The following is a 20,011-nucleotide window of genomic DNA, read 5'->3' on the forward strand; positions in this document are numbered from 1 at the left end:
GTTGATGACCAAATTTGTCCAGTTTTGATGGTTGGAGGGTGTCTGTTACCATCCGTTTTCATAGTTGAAGGTTGAAAATCGAACTTCAATGCGAGTTGGAGGTTGAAAAATGTACTTTACCCTAAACAAATTGGTGTCAATGTTAAGATCTGGTGATTTGATTGTTATAAGGCTGAGAGGTTTCCATGGATAGAAAAAAGTCTCTAGAACTATCAGACCAGCAAAAGGAGGCGGGATGTGATTGCGTCACCATCCCCAATGGGGAAGCCCGCCAATAAACAAGATCCAGGATGGATTTACAAAAATAGAATGGTTAGTGTGTGGCCATAGGCAGCAGGTGGAAATCTGGAGATCGAAACCACAGGATGTTGCCCGTGAAAGAACAGGAAGACAGTGGTAGTTGGGAGGAATAGAAACCAATTTACATTCAATTGAGATCCATTAGTCATGAATATTGTCAACTGAATACTGTCATTTTTTTTTACTTTTTCAGGCTTTAGCACCAAATCATCTACAAACTGCTTTTTATTTTATTGCGAAGCTATAAATGCTTTTTAAATAAAGTACAAACATAAACACTTACATACTTATACATATACTCACATCTATGAATACTTATAGAAAATAGAGTTGGACACTCCACATATGTCTCACTGGTGAAGTACACATCATACCGTCAATTATTGATAAGTAAGGTGTAAAAACATCTCTGAACTTAGTCAATAAAATAGGGTTTGTCAATTGAATATTTGAGTTCTTTGGGCTTTGCATCACCCAACCCATAGGCAAAATCCATATTTGAGTTCTTTGGGCTTTGCATCACCCAACCCATAGGCAAAATCCTAGCAAATGGGTGAGACATGATTGTCAACGACCACACGGCATCACGAAACCAGGCCCCGTTCGCTGGTCTGAAACTTGGTTGAAACTGACTAAAAAACATTGTTCTGGCTGAATTGTTGTGAGAGAAAAGCACTGTTCCGGCTGAAAAAATAAGCCGAACAAGCCGAATATGGAGTAAGCCGAGCATGGGCCATGTGGATTTGGACTGTTGGTGATTGGTTTTCCTGTGCCTTCATCTCCAAGAAGCTGTACTGCAGGACTACCAAGTGGTGGTTGTACTTGTCAACCTTGACTACCCAGAGGAGAGGAGAAATTCAAGAACGGGAAACGGATTGGTGGAGCGCCTTTCTTTGACTTCTCTCTGGCTGGACGGATGGACAGGAGCAGTTGACGTTCCTTGCATGCCAAGCAGGCAAGCATGCACTAGCCTGGCAGCACAGGTGCATATGTGACGAGAGACTATGCATGAAATCGAATATGCACAGGTGTCCAACGGAGGTGTCCGCTGCTGTTGGTTTGCCACCTACGAAGTACTTGCTCCATCCACGAGGGCATGTTTGTTTGGGTTATGAGCCGTGCTGAACAGTGATTTCGTAGCGAACAGTAAAATTCCATTCTCGCATCACGAGGAGTCAAACATTTTAAAACTTTGACCAAATATATACAAGAAAATATCACTATTTATTTTCATAATAAACTTATTTAGGATACAAATGTTTCTAATATTTTTTACAAATCTTTATGTGTCATTATTAATATTAAACTAATACTAAAATTTATTTATAGATATATACTATTAAATAGTTTCAATTATTAGTAATATTAAAATTAAACAATTAATCACTAGTCATGATGAGAAAACTTTTAAATAGATTCATTATACATTGTTCTTCGCGGATACGAATAAATGTTAGATATCTCATTTTTTGTCGAATACAAATCTGAAAATTGGATAGAAACAAATACTAAAAATGAATTCAGATTCATTAATTTAGTATCTGCATTAGAAATAGATACGAATACGAATATTCATATTATAAGTTTTAGCGGATACCGAATCATTCGGATATTGATTTTCATTTTCCATCCCTACTCAATATGCACTTTGTACCTCTCTATGTCCATGTCTCTATGTTTACATTTTAGCAATGAAAAAACTAGGAAATGAAACAGCTACGAAGAAATAATGTCCCTGCCAAAAATAATAACCTCTCAAAAAAAATGAACCAGGCAGCAAAAAGGAACTTAGCAGTTGAGACTTGAGCATAAAAATTAAACGGGAGCAAAAGTCCTAAAGGCCCTGTTCGTTTCTCTTATAATCCGTACTTTTCAGCTCGTTTTTTTAGTCAGAAGAGTTTTTTTCTCTCACAACAAATCAGCCGAAATAGTGTCTTTGCTTGTTTTTTCAGCGAAGCGAACGGGGCCAAACTAACGATGGTGTCGAATCAAGCACGAAATATAAAAATTGGTGTCAAATAGATAAGACTGGAATTTCTAGTGTCAAATAAGAAAGTAGCATATTTTTTCAGTGTTAAATAGAAGATTAAGTCCTTTTACAATGGTTGAAAACGCTTCTTGACGTTTCCTTATGCCTACCCAAAATAGCTATTTTTATTGATTTTATTCGTCCAATGGCATTATGGTCATTTCACAAAGCCAACACACCACCCCCGCCGGCCCACCTCCCGGCCCGCCCACGCACCCGAGCTCCTACGCGACACCAACGCTGGCCTGCCCAACATCCACCTCCCCGCAACACTGGTGCCCATTCCTCGCGCTAACCCTAGACGTCGCTGGCCTGCCCTCACCCTGAAACGGCGGCGGGGGGAAGATGCAAGGTTGCTTGTCGCATTGTCTGTGCCCCAAAGGAGTATGGAGGTCACAGCTTCCCTGATCTCCATATCCTGGGTTTCGCGCTCAGACTCCGCTGGAGTAGTGGAGTGGATCAAGAGGACTCGACCTTCTGCGACTTTTGCTACACTGCCAGACAAGTCGGAGAGCGCAACAATCGGGTATTCGACAGGACCTCCCAAACGGCGAATCAGCTCACAGAGCGGATCATTGCTGAGGGGGAATCATGGATTGCCGCCGGCTTCAACGCCATGTCAACGCTGATTGCAAGGGCTACGGCCTGAACCTCTGCTCTAACCCGGTCGTTAAACTGTCAAAAATGTAATACGCTGCAATTCCTTACTGCAATTAGTGATAGGTCCTCTCTGTAATCATGCGAAACCAGCATCTTGCCAGGGGTTTACACGGTGTTGTAAAAACTATCCCTCTCAGTTGGTTAGGTTACTTGTGGTGGAATCTGTCTATCCGGGTTTAAGTCTTTGACTTGGCACGGGTGCTCGTATTTTTTTGGATTTATTTAGGATTTAACGGCATTATGCTTTCAGTGTTAGGCGACGTCCCCATCGACAGCGAGGCGTCTATGGTGACTTCATGAATCTCGAAATCTACCGGCTCAGTCCTTCGGAGGTGCTCATAGGGATAGGGTTTGCGTACGTGTATTCATAGGGGTAAGTGTGCGTGTGTGTAGACGTCTACATTGTACTGTGTAAATCTAAAAAAATAATAAAACATGTGACATGCACGTTTAAAAAAAACAACTACGAATACTTATAGAAAATAGAGTTGGACACTCAACGTATGCCTCACCGGTGAAGTACACATCATACCGTCAATTATTGATAAGTGCCCTGTTTACTTGGCTGATAAATCATGGCTAAAAGTACTATTGACTGATTTGTTGTGAGAGAAAAATATTGTTCGTTAGCTGAAAAAATACGGCTTATAAATCAAATGAACAGGGCAAAGGTGTAAAAGCATCTCTGCTGACTATCAAAGCAACCAGTGGTATTCACCTAATATTAAATCAACTTATGCCTTGCTTAGATGTACATGTATTCATCTCAATCCACATGTATTGAAGTGGAATTAATACATGTGGATTGAAGTAAGTATATATATATATATATATATATATATATATATATATATATATATATATATATATATATATCTCGAGACCTTAGTTAATAAAATATGGTTTGACAATTGAATACTTGAGTTCTTTGGACTTTATTTGCATCACCGAACCCATAGGCAAAAACCTAGCAAACGGGTGAGCATGGATGTTGCGGCCTGTGGCTACTAGGAAACATATGGTGCGTCAACGACCACACGGCATCACCAATCCGTTCTTCATTGCGCCTTCATCTCCAAGCAACTGTACTGGACGGATTGGTGGAACCTTTCTTTGACTTCTCTCTGGCTGGACGGATGGACATAGTCACATAGGAGGAGTTGGCGTTCCTTGCATGCCAAGCAGGCAAGCATGCACTTGCCTAGCGAGCTAGCCAGAAGTGGGAATGAGTGGCATTTATCAACTAATATTAAATTAACTTAGTTAATGAAATACTTCATCGGTCCCAAAATAAATGATGTTTTTTATTTTTAGATATCGTGTTTGATCATATGTCTTATTCATTTTTTTGCAAATTATATGAAATAAATAAGAGGGTGTCTATTTATCTGTCGATAGATTTTTATGTGGCCAAATCTTGAAGCACAATCTGACAGATTTAGTACAAAGAAAATCTGTCAACACATAAATAGCAAAAATCAATAAATAAATCATTATTAACCTATCTCTATTGTTAAAATAAGTCATAATGAAATAGATAATATTTATTTAAATTTTTTAATAAGACGAATGGTCAAACAAGATATCTAAAAGTGAAAAACGTCACTTATTTGGGACCGAGGGAGTATGGTTTGCCAATTGAATACTTGAGTTTTTTGGACTTTGAATCACCTAACCGATAGGCAAAAATCTAGAAAACGTTGAGCATACGGATGCCTCGGACTGTGGCTACTAGGAGACATGGCGCGTCCACGACCGCACATGACGTCACGAACCTTATGTATTTGGAATGTTACAGCGTGTTTGGTTCATAGATCGATCTCGTCCGTCAAGAGTCAGATCTGGCATGAGTTCATCCGTCGTTTTCCTCGGCATAGACCCGTCTTGAGAATCACCTAGACGTTGGCTTTGCAAAAGTGCTGCTTGGAATGTCCTCGTGACGGATCAGTGAACAAACCAAACGCCACTGGTAGGTTTGGTTTTAGGTTCGGATGATCCCGGATGCACTGAACCCGCAAACCCATCACCATGATATATAGTGATCCGGCCCTGCCCCATCTCAATCCTAAATATTTTAGGAACGACAGTTCTCCCCCTTCAGTGGTGGCGGTGGTCTCGACTGGATACCGGTAGAAGACATGACCCTCTACCTCATCGACTCCGACGAGGAGGTGAAGCCTTCGGTGATGCATCTCGCCCTAAAGGGCGTGGGGGAGTCCTCTACCGCCGCCGGGTGGGGAAATGGCGCGGCGTCGAGGATCCGTTCCACCGGGCGGTGCAACAGATCTACGACGCCGGTGACCACTGCCGCCGGGTGGGGCAACGGATCTACGGCGCCGGTGACCCCTACCGCTGGGCGGGGACAGAGGAGTGGTGTTGGCGATACCAGGCAGGAAAAAAGGAGTGGCGTTAGCGACCCCTGCTACCGGGCGAGACAGAGGAGCGGTGACGCCGACCCAGACCGGGCAGGGCAAAGGCGCGAACAAAGAAACTACTGCCGTCGCTCAAGAAGACGACTTCTTTGACCGCTAGAGTGAAAAGGCCAGCGACAATGAGAAAACCCAATTGCAAGAAGAAGGTATAGCTTATTTCAACGGTTAGGGTTAGGGCCGGTCTGATTAGATTCAACTGTTAGGGTTAGGGTTATTCAACTAGCTATGACTTAACTGAAATTTGATGATAACTAGCTATGACTTGACTGAAATTTGTTGATAACTAGCTATGGCTTGACTAACATTTGATGATAACTAGCTACAGAGTGCCTGAGCCTCTATCCTTTTTACCCTTTGGACTTAAACAGTGTTAGTTCATAGATGAATATACTACTAAAGTGCTTACTTGCTTACAACCAAATAATTATATGAAATAATTACATCAGCCTTCTTAAGTATTACATAAACTATAATAAAAATATAGAAAAACAAAAGGCCTTTGAATTAAGCTCAAAGTTTCTTGCCTCCTAAGCTCCAATTCTGAATCTGCAAAAAAGGGAAATAAACAAATAAGAAATGTGCAACAGTAAACACTAGGCACCCTCTAAGTGGTTTTGCTCTGCATTTCCTACAGTTTCTTGACTTGAAATTGGTTATTGAATGTCTAACAGGAGCATTCAGTTTAACTTGCACAAAAAACTCGTGATTTTGACAATTGTGCAGTTTGCAGGAACGAGAAAGATTTCAGTTTCAGTAGCTTTCAATGTTCTTTTCCCTTGTGATGACAATGATGATCAGAGAAGCAAGTGAGAATCATACAATAATAGCATCATTGAACAATGTCACCATAAGTAATATTTTTTATGAGAATGGAAACAATAAAAAGGACATTCTAAAAAAACAATTAGTAAAGACGGAGGGAATAATTACTAATTAGCCGGAGAATACTTGTCAACCTTTGACTACCAGAGAATAATTTATAATTAGCCGGATTGGTGGAGCCTTTCTTTCTTCTTTGACTTGTCTCCTACTGGAGGGACGGAGGGATGATCCTTGCATGCCAAGCATGCACTAACTGGAAGTTGAAAAGCCTGGCCGCACAGGTGTTCACACGTGAGTACGTCACGTAAACGTGTCAAACTTCGCGGGAACGACCGAAGAACTATCGAGTTACTGTAGCGAAGGTGGAGTGATGCGATAGCCGAGGTCGCTGTAGGGCGTGTTGGGTCCGGTCCGATCCGATCCGACTGGCTTTCTGTGCGCGCATGCATGACCGATGACCCGAATGAAATGAAATAAGTTAATCCATTACCACGTCATTCCTCACATGCTAAAAATCAATACTAGCATGGAGAATGAGATGATTCTACTAAATTTAAAGAATAGATCGATCGGACTCATGATGTATCACTCATCTAAAATGGGTTGATTACCTAAACCAAACACACCATAATACTTGGTGTAATGGTGACTGCATGATCAATAAGTTAGAAAAAGTAAGTCTCATACATGAAACAAAAAAAAAACATAGTTATCTAAACACATCTAAATTAAATTGGTCCTTCAACTATCACACAAGGCTCATTTTGTCCCTAAACTTTTAAAATGGCCGCTTTAGTCCTCAAATTTTTCTTTTGAGCTCAGTTACATCACTAAATTATCAAACTGGCCAGTTTAATCCTTAAACTTTATATTTTAGGCACAATTTCATCCATGAATTATCAAAATGGATTTTAGTCCTTAAACTTTTTTTTTGGCTCAACTTTGTCCTTTGTCAAGCACCACCCGCAATTTGAGATGGATGGTCATCGTTAGGTACTCCCCTGACGTAGTCCTAGCTACCGGAATTAGATAGCACACTTTCAACATTATATCCATATTCTAAACGAATATAAATATAGATATGAATACTCTTAAATATGAATTATTTTTTAACATGTGGATACAAAAAAAATATTTAATACATAGTTGGTTATTAGTTGAGCCTAACGCTAGAAGTAGCCAAGGAAAAAATTATATATTTATCGTTGTTTCAATATATCCATGTATTCTTAAGGTAATAAATAGCGTTCAAAGCAACTGTATTTTTTTTAGAATTACACTGTACCCACAAAAATCATTTAGTCGGATATATATAAACGACACCCTTATAAGGTAACAATAAAAATAACAGGTTGAAATTATTAAAGGCCACTAAAGAGTTTTTGGATGAATATTAATTTTATATCTCCAATCATTGGTGGTGCTAGAGCTGACCAGTCGTAACAGTGCAACATTTCACATAGGACGATGGACAAAGTTGAGTTGACAATAAAAGTTTGAAGATTTAAATGCACTTTGATAGTCCATAGATGAAATTGAACCCAAAATGTAAAGTTTTTTAGGGCTGAAACAATCATCTTAATAGTCTTGGGATGAAATTGAGTCTAAAAATAGAGTTTGAGTAATAAAACGACTATTTTGAACACTCCGGGATAAAACTGAGCCTCGAGTAATAGTTCAGGGACCAAAACGGCTATTCCACCTATTAAATTCCAACTATAAATTACGTGTCTCACAACAAATCCTTTCAAATAAGACCCACTTTGAGATATTAAATAATATTTTGTTAAACAATATTTTCTCATGAAGATAATGTTCTAGGTTCAAGAAATAATGTTCCATCTTCATAAGAAAGATGTTCTAAGATAAGAAAAATAACATCTTCGGAATCAAGGAGGAAGAGCTAAGGGCCTGTGTTTGGGAGAGCTTTAGATCTGCAAACACGAATCGGAGCACCAACTCCACCATGGAGTAGCTCCATGATGGATCTGGTGGTGCTAAGAAAATGTGTTTGGCTTACAACGCAGCTCCACATCCATGAACAGAGATTTTGGTTGGAATTGCCTCTTGTACCCTTGGACTCATATGCTATATATAAATATTTTTAGGGACTTATACAAAAGATATACAACAAAAACTAGAAATGTATAATTAGAATATTTTTAGGGACAACAAGAAAAAAGCAAGAACACCGACGGGGCACGCCCATGGCGGAGTGAGGGCGGGCACAGCGGGGTGTGGTAGGGTGCGGTTGAGGGCGGGCACAGCGGGGTGGGGTCATGGCCGGGCACGCCCAGGAGAGGCATCAGTTGGAGACCATGATGGTGAGGCAGTGGCACATGGTCGTGAGAGGCGGCGGCGCACAACTATGCTCGAGAGAGAGGAAATTTAGTCAGTTTGCTGTGTAGTGTCAATAGTTTTTAATGCACCCATTGAAAGAGCTCCATGAAATCTATAAATCTGACCATTAGATTCATAATTTTTGCCGATCTAGATTTTGTGGAGCTGAAGTGTTTGGCTGAGATTTTGTGGGGTGAAGCTGTGTGTTTTTTTTAGATTTGGAGCTGATAGAGTTCTACCAAACAAGCTCTAAATCTATGTATTTTCTTCTAAATTTTGTTGCTCCCTTGTTTCTGGCTTTTCCCTTTACTAAGCAAAGGAACACCAGTTGTTGTACGAACATGCAAGGTTACATATCAGTATTTGTATACAGGCGTCCGATCAAAATCTCAAGTGAAATATGTGGAGCCTCAAGCCTGATTGTGCTGAAGCTGAACCTAGTTCATGTACCCACGAGGGCACCCTACCAATCACGCTCATAGCAGTCGATTTGTTTCATCACCTGGACACTGTTGGCCCGGTCCGCTAGGCTGGGCCCATGGGATTAGCGAGGTGAGCATGGCCCAGACCAACAGGACGTAGCTTAGCATCGACATTCGCCAGAAGCCCAGGAGAGAGGCAAGCAGGCAAAGCAAGCGACCAGGGGCTGCGCATGAAGCGAACCCGACGGTCACGAGCCCGTGACACGAACACGATGCGACGGCGACGGCAGGAACGCGGCTGATCCAACCCAACGCGATCTGATTGCCGCGGAATCCCTCCGTTTCCCGAAACGCAGCAGACCGCCGCGCCCAAGGAACGAACCACCCCAACGACCCTTGCCGATCTGGGTTGGCGTCCCGCGTCGCGGTGCACGGCGCGCACGCTTCCTGGCTACGCGTGAGCGATCGAGCGGCTGAGCAGCCAGCAGCCAGGCTCTCTCGGCTAGTACGTAGTAGGAGTAGCCACACGAGCAGGCAGGAGGAGGGATCATGACGCGGAAGCCGGCGGCAGCAGCAGCGGGGCGTGGGCGTGGGCAGCGCGGGCGCGGGGGTGATGAGGACGCTCAAGCGGGGAGCATGGACGCCGGAGGAGGACGAGCTGCTGTCGCGGGCCGTGGCGAAGGAGGGGGAGGGGCGGTGGCGCACGCTGCCGCGGCGCGCGGGGCTGCTGCGCTGCGGCAAGAGCTGCAGGCTCCGCTGGATGAACTACCTCAGGCCAGACATCAAGCGCGGGCCCATCGCCGCCGACGAGGAGGACCTCATCCTCCGCCTCCACCGCCTGCTCGGCAACCGGTGTGTGTAGGTGTAGCGTACACCGTGCACTGCACGTGGTTTTCTTCTCCCCTGCAACTACAAATGTGCAATACTTACATCCTAAGTGTGCGTGCGTGCGTGCGTGCAGGTGGTCGCTGATCGCCGGGCGGCTGCCTGGGCGCACGGACAACGAGATCAAGAACTACTGGAACTCGCACCTCAGCAAGAAGCTCATCGCGCGGGGCATCGACCCGCGGACGCACACGCCTCTGCCCGGAGCAGCAGCAAGCCTCCACTCCCACCGCGCCGACGCAGCAGCAGCGGCGGCCGGTTCAGCCGACAAGACGCCGCCACTGCCGGAAATCGAGCCACGGTTTGCGCCGCCGCCGCCAGCGCACCCGAGCTCGTCGTCCGGCGAAGGTGTTGGCGGCGACTTCGCCACCAGCATGGTGGGTTTCGGCGTCGAGGGCTTCGAGGGATTCGGTGATCCGTTCTGTGTACCAGATGTTGCAGCTCGTGGCGGGTTCGGCTTGGACTGCCCCATCGTGGACGATGCCACCTTCTCCTCGTTCCTCGACTCGTTGATGAACGAGGAGCGCATCGCCGATTACTTTGGCGATCACAAGGATGCTGATGGTGAGAACGATCAGGGTGGAGCTTATTAGTTTATTCGCGGTTCCCCCCAAGGACACAATAACTTCATCTGCATTTTAGTCGTGAATGTACTCCTACTATTGAGTGCATCATTAGGCTAATCACCATTCGTGAATGAACAGGTATATAGGAGCAGTATACATAGAAGGACTGAACCTATCTGTTTGCGTGGTTGGTGTTTTATGTGTGATTGTGTGTGATAGTTTGATCAAGCATGGGGGAAACATGAGTAATGAGGATCTATTCATGGATTGATTGAAATAGAACTAGTGCTGCATTGGTAATTTGGTATTGTAAGGTCTGGCTTAATGTCTGCACCTACTGCTCATGCGTGCGCATTATGCCACGCGAGCAGTTTGAGTACTAACGGGGCCACAAACCTGCAGCTCTCCCCATCTATATATATGCACGCACAGCTCAAAGCTCATTCAACAGCGCTACCAATTGCCATGAACAGCCGCCACTCGAATTGCTTGTTTTCGTTACGTCCGTGCTGATACTGGACTGTCTGAAACCGCACGCTTGTCGACTGAGCTGGCTATAGACACCTATCACTTCATTTTAAACTTACAATCCTGCACGTTGACAAGAAAAGGAAGAAGTCTGAGGAGAGGATTCTCTCATGTACAGGACGCGAACACCACGGCGGGCCAACATCTGAATGACTGAAAGTCTGAAACGTCAACGACTCAAAGTACAAGCGAGAACAGAGTAATCTAAGAAGTATATAAGAGGCCAATGCGAAAGTATTTCAACAACTAGAGACGACGACCTGTAGCCTGAGTTGCAAGCCAGCCTCCAGGCGTGCTCAACCGCTGATGCTGCGCTGCATTGCTTCCCCACTCCAGCCTCCATGCACACAAGGCTACTACTCCTGGTCCCAAGTCTGGAGAAGAAGCACCGGGGGGCCGGCGCGGTAGAGAACCCGAAGTGCTTGCCGATATATAGAGCGACGCTGATTGTGCACCGTGCGAGATGGACTGTCAGGTTGGACTGATCCAGCAGGAAACAAAACGCGCCCGTGTGCTCCAGCCCCAGGTGTGTGTATTCTACCTAGCAAATTGACTGGTAGATGCAAATGGAGTTGAAAGTCAGATTGTTCAGTACGTACACTCGTACCTAGGATGAAAACGGATCGGATATGGACGGATATCACCGATATTACATTTATTTTCATATTTCTGTCTGGATTCGGATTCGAATACGGATAGTGTCAACTACGTCGGATATAATACGATTGGATATCGACATCATAAATATGCGATTTGAGTATTCGGATACGGATATGGTATCGGATGTTGATATCCGGACTTGGATACGGACAGATCTTAACCTCTCTAAACAGATTCGGTTTCGAATACGGTCGGAAAATATCCATACCGTTTTCATCCCTACTCGTACCCCTGTAAAATGTTAGGGCGTCCCCATCAACGCAGCCAAATCGCCAGCCTACGTGGAGCTCAGAGAAAATAAAAAAAAGGAAAAATAACAAAGATACTCTAGGCCATGTTTAGTTCTCCTAATTTCCTGAATTTGGCACTATACAAAAAGAAGATTCCCCGTCAGATCAAACTTGCGGTACATGCATGAAGTACTAAATGTAGACGAAATAAAAAACTAATTACACAGTTTGATTGTACTTTGCGAGATGAACGTTTTGAGCCTAATTAGTCAATGTTTGGACAATTATTACCAAATACAAACAAAATGCTACAGTACACTACAGTGCAGCTGGAAATCCGGCGGCGCCAACTTTGGCCGGAACTAAACGAGGCCCTAATATGTAGAACGTGGGAGCAAGAGTCAGAGAGTAAAATCATCGGATGGCGTGCGAGCTTAGCGCTTGCCGGGTCTGTTTGGTTTGTGCAGGAACTTTTAAAATTCCTGTCACATCAAATATTTAGACACATGCATGGAGTATTAAATATAGACTAATTACGAACTAATTGCACTACTTATGACTAATTTACGAGATGAATTTTTTAAGTCTAATTAGTCCATGATTTAACAACGTGACGCTACAGTAAACAAGTGCTAATGATGGATTAATTAGTCTTAAAAAATTATCTCACAAATTAGCCTTCATCTATATAATTGGTTTATAATTAATCTATATTTAATATTTTTTATTAGTATCTAAATATTCAATGCGACGTGAATTTTATGAGCGACTAAAGAAACAAACAGCTCCACCCTTCATTTCTCTCATTCTCTCTCCGTATGATTGGCTAACTGGCCCTCCTAGCTATCAATGTGTCAGCCGTTGGGTACGCCCTTACAGTAGCGAGCGTGGATGAGGCCAAGCGACCGAACGGTCCAAACTCCAAAACTAGCACGCGAGAGATACACCGTATATACGTATTGTACATGCACCGCATCCATCGTTCTGGTCTTGCAATTGCACCTACCTGCATGCTACGCTGTGACTCCATCACTCCAACTCCAAGCTAGAATTTCCATAGATGCAACGTGCTCGTCTATTATAGAGTCATACGGTCTGTTTGCTAGTTGGTTTCTAGGCTAATAAGCTCGATTGATACTGATTTATTATAAAAGAAAATTACTATACCATAACTGATAAACCCTGGTTAAAACCTACTAGTGAACAGGAGGGAGAACTGCAGGATTAGACGCGAACACCTATGTTTACGTCTTCAAGAGAACATTACGTAATGCGCCTTTTCCGCTTCCAGGCCGTACCCTTTGACTCCCAGGTGCCACTGTGCCAGGATTCGCACACCTTGCGGCCTGCGTGCGCTGCAGCCCACCACCGCGGTCGGAGAGGCCTCTGCCGCAACGAGGGTGCGCTGCTGGGAGTGTGCAGGAGATGGCCTTCGCCGTCACGCCGCTTCGGGCGCCTGCTGCCCTGCCCGGATGGAGGCGGCGCTCAGGGGCAACTCCTCCGCGGTTCGCCGTCGTTCTGGCGACGTCTAGCGGAGTCGGCGGCGGAACGGACCCCGCCGACGTTCGCGCGCCTAAGGGAGGAGCTCCTCCAGCTCCATGCCGACGCCGACCTCACCCAATCCAAAGGTAACAGTGTCTATCACTGGAACGCTCAATGTTGTGTTCATGGGACCGGAGCGTGCTCCTGTTTCACTGTCCAAATTTTCTGATACTTCCTACTACAGCAAGCGTGGCTCCCAGAGGGTGCAGTTTGATTTATCTCCGGTAACTTGTGTTTCTGCCTAGCCATCTTAGATTCACCTGAAGTAGCCATGTGCAACAGAAGGACATTAGGATGAGCCGATGAGACTTGACAATTTGCGATGTGGATATGAATATGTTACGAACTGGATAGGTTTGATAAAGAATTTGGGGAAGTAGCAATAGGAATTGGAGTTTTAGGCAGGGAAGCAAAGCAGCAGGCGGGGATCAGACGAAGCTTGCAGAAGGGGCAAGTTTGTTACAATGTTTATCATAGATGATTCTCTCCCTCACGCCTATTACATATATGTAGGCAGCGCTGAGCTGGTCAATCACACCGCTACCCAGTCTTCGCCTGTCACACGCTTGCTCTGCGTTCGCGCTCTGGTGGACCTTCTCGGTGGCATCAGTCCAGGCCCAGGAATGGTGGACCTTCTCGGTGGCATCAGTCCAGGCCCAGGAATGATGTCTTGTGTTGCCATTGTCGGATGCTGAACAGTGTCCCATGCCGTAACATAATACAATCCTCGTAACAATTTCTTTTCTTTTCTTTTTCCCAGCAAATAGCGCGAGGGTAAGGCTTGTGCGGTTGACTGAGGCTGCTGAGAATCTTAAGAAACGAGCCGCAACCAGTGTCCGAATGGGCAAAGAGAACGAGGCTGTGGATTTACTTGTTCAGAAGAAGAAATTGACCAAAGCCCTGGAGAACATTAAAGAGCGCATTGAGGTGCTTGACAGGCTTTCCGCAAAGATCAGTGAGGTGATGACATGGTTTTTTAGTATCATGTAAAATGGTACGACTAATGCCTTTTTTTCTAGAAGGTTGTGTATTCTTTAACTTCATTCCAGTTGCTCAAAATTACTGCATAAGCCATTGTTTGCATTTGTATGTCACACTGTTTCATGCAGTGACTCAGCTTATCACAATCTGAAATTTAAAAGTATTTGCTTCAACTGTGGCATATAAGTGCAGAACTCAGGGAACTGATTGTTGTGAATTTCTGTTCATAAATCTTATGGTATATGCAACCCTGAATGAGCAATTTTGTTGGATTCAGGTAATTTCGATGAAGCAAAACATGTTAATTGAGCATGCGTTGCGTCCAGGGACATCTAATGGTGATAACTCTGATGAGAAGATAAGGGTTTTCTCCAGTACAGTCAATGATGGAACCAATGGGGCTGAGAGTAGCGATTCTCGTCCAAAATCAGTTGAAAAGGAATCTTTTGAGTTGAGAAATGAGGCACATGCAACTGCAAGCATGGTTAGCCACCCTGAGCAAAATGCACTTCAGATGTCCGATAGCTTCTCATTTATAAACAATCCTGACCCAGCAAACAACATAAAGAATCATTCTGCATATGATGGCCTTATAGAGCATATTAATTTACAGATGAAATCATTGGAATATGAAATTGAACAGTTCATCAGTTCCCAATCAGTAGAAGAGGTGGGCAGTGAGAAGCAGAGAAGTGACAAGTGGCAAAGGTTATCTGACATACATATGCTTGTAAAGGAAACTAGAGAAAAGTGAGTCTTTGATGCCAAGTCAGATAAATTCATACCATCTAAACTTTTCCATTCTAATGACAGTCATTTCATCATTTCACAAGATATCCTTGATCTTCATTACAGTAACTAACTGTTTCAGGATTGCAAGGATTTTGGGTATGACAGTGGAAGAGACTGAATCTGGGGACTTAAGATGATAGCAAACCACAGAACAGTGAATTGGTGGCATCCATCCCCCATCTGTTTCATGGGTAAGTTTGCCTCTCCATTGCTTAAGGAAACCTCAGGAATCCAATACCTGTATGAATGCATTGAATATCGTCTTTTGGTTCATTGTGTTTCTTCCTGTATTTGCTTTTCCCCATATGTTTAAGACATTCTGGAGATGAATGCAGTCTTTAGTTCAACCACAATACACAACTTTCAGGTTTGAGTTAAACTGCAACGGATAATGTTGAACACTCATGACATGCAAGGGTATTAAATATGTCACACATACATGTGCATGCTACTTAACAAAGCATACAAGGGTCTAAGAGGATGTCTATCACCGTGATATGGGATATTCCTAAGTTACAGATACCAAATTCATAATTTCCAAATTATATCTGCAAGAGGGATCCTTTCACATTTTCCAAACTCTATCTGATCGAACTGGTCGGAGATCATTTTGACTGTCTTTCTCATCAATCTTCCCCATCTCCTTGAGCTTGTAGATCACAAAATCTGATTTGCTGTTGCATAGGAGCAAGAAGATTATTAACCAATGGCCATTGACAACAATATACATGGAATATGACTTACATTCAAATTAATCTAATAAGAAATATACAAGATGTGAGCAAAGTAAATATATGTCACTTTCATGACAGTCATGTAATCTTGCCCTGTCTTTCTATTTATAGAATGTTAGTGTCTCTACTGCAGACATTTTTTTTTAGAAATTAGGACTTTGGGCCTAGTTTCATCAGAAACTCCAAAAGAAAAGTTAGTTTGTACAGGTGGCTATGAGGACGTATAGTTTTGTATCAAGATTCTTTTGTTTACAAATGCATTCAGGATTTTAAACCTATATTTTCAGCGCATGAACTACCTTTACAGTAATTTATTTTTAATTCAAAAAGGATAAATTCAGCGCCTAAAAGAAATGACAATTTTTTTGTCTCTTTTCATGTAAGGAATTAATAAAGTCCATGTCTTCAAAAAGATCATGAATGTAATCATTGAATTAAATATAAGCAACTTATTAGAAGTATAGTTTCTCTGAAAAGTTGCTTCCTTTTTGGGTATTAATTATTTTTTAGAACTTCCAGGTATTAATTGTTGAAAGGCAACTTCAAAACATAAATTTACATGAAATAATCTTTCATGGAAAACTGTACCGTACCTTACAGCAGGATCGTTGTCTAGGTCTCCAACAAGTGGCTCATTGTCCATTTTCTTCTGGAGGATCCATTTTGTAGTCCGCCGGTTTCTTTTGTCCATCCTTAAGTCTGTTAGGAACAAGAAGGCCTTTGCAACTGCTAAAGTGCTTACTAACAGGCACACAGTGGCAGTGAGCCTTCCTGCTGTTGTTGAGAAGCTTTTGTCTCCATATCCAACTGTTGTAACAGAAATGACTGATAAATAAAAACTATCGATCCAGTTTAAGCCCTCAACTTCATGTACTATGATTGTGCAAATTGAGATAGTGCCTGCTACAACCGCTAATGCAAGTATTACTTTCATCCTCCCTCTTGACCTTTTCTTTCTAGCATCTATCATGTAGGTGTCAAACACCTTGTTAAGCTTGTTATCATCCATTGTGCTAAGTAGAACTGTTCTCTGCTTGTCCAGTACATTTGTCAACAGCCCATTTAGCATAAGGTCGATGAAATGAACACCAACTAGTAGGAACAAGCATGTGAACACCTTTGTGAAGGTAGTACAGGGGACTATGTCACCGTATCCTATTGTGCACAAACTAATGATGGTGAAGTAAAGGGCATCCACTAACTTGAATGTGGATTTCCCCTTGAAGCCTTCAACATTTGTCATGTACACAAGTACCCCTATTGAGATGTATAAGATGACACTGACAATAGCCTGCCTTGCAATTGATGGTGTATATTGTGCAGCGGCAGCATGGCTTTGGCCATCACGCTCATCCACACAGGGTGCTTCTTTGCTTGATGTGAATATAGAAGGTGAAGAGTGCAGCCGCTGGATATTTGGTGAGGATACCATATTGGTACTTTCATCAGTGCACGGCAGATGATTGAGAGCACTGAAGTTAGCTTTGAGATAATTGTTTGGGGAAAAGGAAGTTGCACACCTGCTTGGAACATCACTGGATCTTTTTCTTTCTTTCTTGGAAATGTATTTGTGGTCACGCTGTACCAAAGGTAACAGAGGCTCTTCCATGGAAGACATATTGGAGGTTGGATTGCTTAGTTGCAGCTTGCAGTTCTCAGGCTGGATCATCAATTTATATCCATGGTGGTTCTGCTGAGACCATGACGATGGAAGTGGTGGCCATTACGCACATGGATGGACACTTCCCTGGCGTTTCTGGGATGAATGGACTGGTTTACATCATATCTTGAAACATATCTTTCTTATTTATTGCAACATCTATATCGTGCAGTTTCTAGTATCCTGCATCGTAGCTGAAGCAAGAGGCAACTGATGAAAGAGAAAGAATGGTGGGCATATTCTTTTGTCTGATGTCTGAAACAGAACCATAGTTTTATACTTTTATCTTCGCAATCCCTGTGTTGTGGCAGGAATATCACGCACTGAATCACTCTTTGTTCACTGCACGTGCACGAATTATGTGTTTCTGAGTTACACTTCGATGCAGGTACCCAAGAAGACCCAAGTTGAGAATGGCTTATGAGTAGTTGGATCTTGCAAGTTGTTTCCGTGCTTGGGATGGTCCATTGGATCTTAGGCAGTGCCATATTCTGCAGGACGACTACGCCTAACAACTAGAGTGAATGCGGGGTTACCTTCATCTCTGGATGGAAACATATCGATTTGTTGCTGTGCTGAGATCTCATTGTCGGCGATGGATATACTGATATACAGTACAGATAGCACGTACTGAAAGCTTATCAAGCTGAAAAATCTTGACCGGAGATAGCACCTACATCCGTATCTGTGAGTGCTCGTTATCTCTATGTGGACTTAATTGAAGGGAGCCTGTTCCAGGTCATCCCTCTGCGTGCATTTGCATGCAGAGAAGGCTGCAGTCAAGTTGTACAAGCCATGTCTAGATATTTCCCGAAGACTTGAGAATTCCAATTCCAAGCACTGCTTCAAGCTTTCTGACATGAGTGCAGGTGATGATAAATTTCAAGATCTCTGTACCCAGTAGTAAATAACAGAACAATCCATGGAGTACTAAATGAGAATGTGAGATTGTTGTTGTTTCGTTTGTGGGAGATCTAGGGGAATCCAGTCTGAGAAGGGGGATTGGAACTATTCCCCCGTTCCGAATGACAGCCACACAGGAGCTCTGCTCGTTAAACATTTTTCTGTTTCAGTTTTGTTTCCTGAACCTTGCGTAACGCATATATTGTGTTACTAGAGTAGAGGTAGAACACGTCCATCAGTATACAACAGGCAGCAGCTCCCTTTCACGGGATTTTCTGTGTCGCCTAATCATCGGATAAGGGAAGCACAGCACTACTGTAAACCTTCAAACAAGGCTTACAATGTCCACAGCGAAATTACCATTCGGTTCATATGTGATGGCTGTTACAGTACTTGTTTATACTGTTTCTGTGATACGCTGAAGAAACTAGCAACTCCTGGTTGGTTTAATAAAAGGAACTTCGTTTAATAATGGGATCTTGTGAGCGTGCGGCGTGCGCACCTCGGTCTCCGGGCCTCGTCACTCGTCAGCCCAACCAATTCGAGCAGTTCTGGGCTCCCACTCCAAGTCGGCCCAGTAGGCACCAGCGAGCTGCTGCTACCCAATCAACAACAAGGCCGAGCAGGAATATAGGATGGTGCAAAGCAGCAAAGGTTAGTAGATGGGCTTTGAGCCACCCACAGACTTGTTGGGCTCTCCACATAATTTTTTTATCATAAAGTTTTGGAAGCAAATAAAAAAAAACTCTAATAGACTGTGAACTACTTTTCATAAGTTTTGGAGAGGCTACATGACTCTCTAAAATTCAATATACGGTAGTTTTCTTATGAATTTTTCACACGAGTAAATTTATGCTAGGGTTTTGAAGTGTATAGAACAAAAAAAATGGAGAGTATGTTGGAGATAAATATGAGAGGGAAAAAGTCTACTTAACCCCCTCAACTATTAGTGGTTGTTTACTTCACCCCCTCAACTATAAAACTAGGTATTCTACCATTCAAACTATTGAAAACCGTCTAAATAACCCACTGAGACGGTTTTGAAAGTGGTTTTGCTGACGTGGCATATTAAAAAGTCTATATAACCTCCTAACATATCAAGAATTGACTGCATGACCCCCTCAACTATAAAATATGATATTGTAGCCCTTAAAGCATCTAATAATGTTCAAATAATGGTCATGTAGGGTCGTTTGGACACCGAATCCCACCACAATGGCCTAAGCACACATGCTTGCACACAGTCCTATCGGCCGCCTCCCTCTCTGAACTCTTTCTAGGCTTGTGCTACCGTCCGGTGAGCACCATCTTGTTTCCTACTCCACCTCATGCACTCCTCGATAACATAGAGCACATGCGACGCTTGTGCCCTTTTTGTCATCTAGCTCCTCCCACTCCCACATCCTCGCCCCCTCTCGCTTTCTCCTCTGATTGCTACCTAAAAACTGAAGGACAATCGGATAGAGGATGTGGGAGGGGCTGAACGACGACGATGTAGGCATGGCGTGCTTGAGCTCAATGCCAT

General features: G+C 43.3%; 1 protein-coding gene and 2 pseudogenes across 1 annotated transcript; 2 read left to right on the forward strand and 1 right to left on the reverse strand.

The window, feature by feature from the left end:
* Nucleotides 1-9,554: 9,554 nt before the first annotated feature.
* LOC136452766 (transcription repressor MYB5-like) lies at nt 9,555-10,723 on the forward strand (annotated as a pseudogene).
* Nucleotides 10,724-13,203: 2,480 nt separating this feature from the next.
* Nucleotides 13,204-15,680, forward strand: LOC136452768 (uncharacterized; annotated as a pseudogene).
* A 48-nt stretch (nt 15,681-15,728) lies between these two features.
* LOC136452767 (two-pore potassium channel 2-like) lies at nt 15,729-17,592 on the reverse strand. Its single transcript, XM_066453367.1, has 2 exons — nt 16,517-17,592; nt 15,729-15,863 (listed from the first exon to the last, which is right to left on the reverse strand). Exons 1-2 carry the CDS (start codon nt 17,590-17,592, stop codon nt 15,755-15,757), a joined length of 1,185 nt encoding a protein of 394 aa, XP_066309464.1. The 3' UTR covers nt 15,729-15,754.
* Nucleotides 17,593-20,011: the final 2,419 nt, after the last annotated feature.

Source organism: Miscanthus floridulus, chromosome 5 (genome assembly GCF_019320115.1).
Source record: "Miscanthus floridulus cultivar M001 chromosome 5, ASM1932011v1, whole genome shotgun sequence".
Taxonomy (NCBI): Eukaryota; Viridiplantae; Streptophyta; class Magnoliopsida; order Poales; family Poaceae; genus Miscanthus; species Miscanthus floridulus.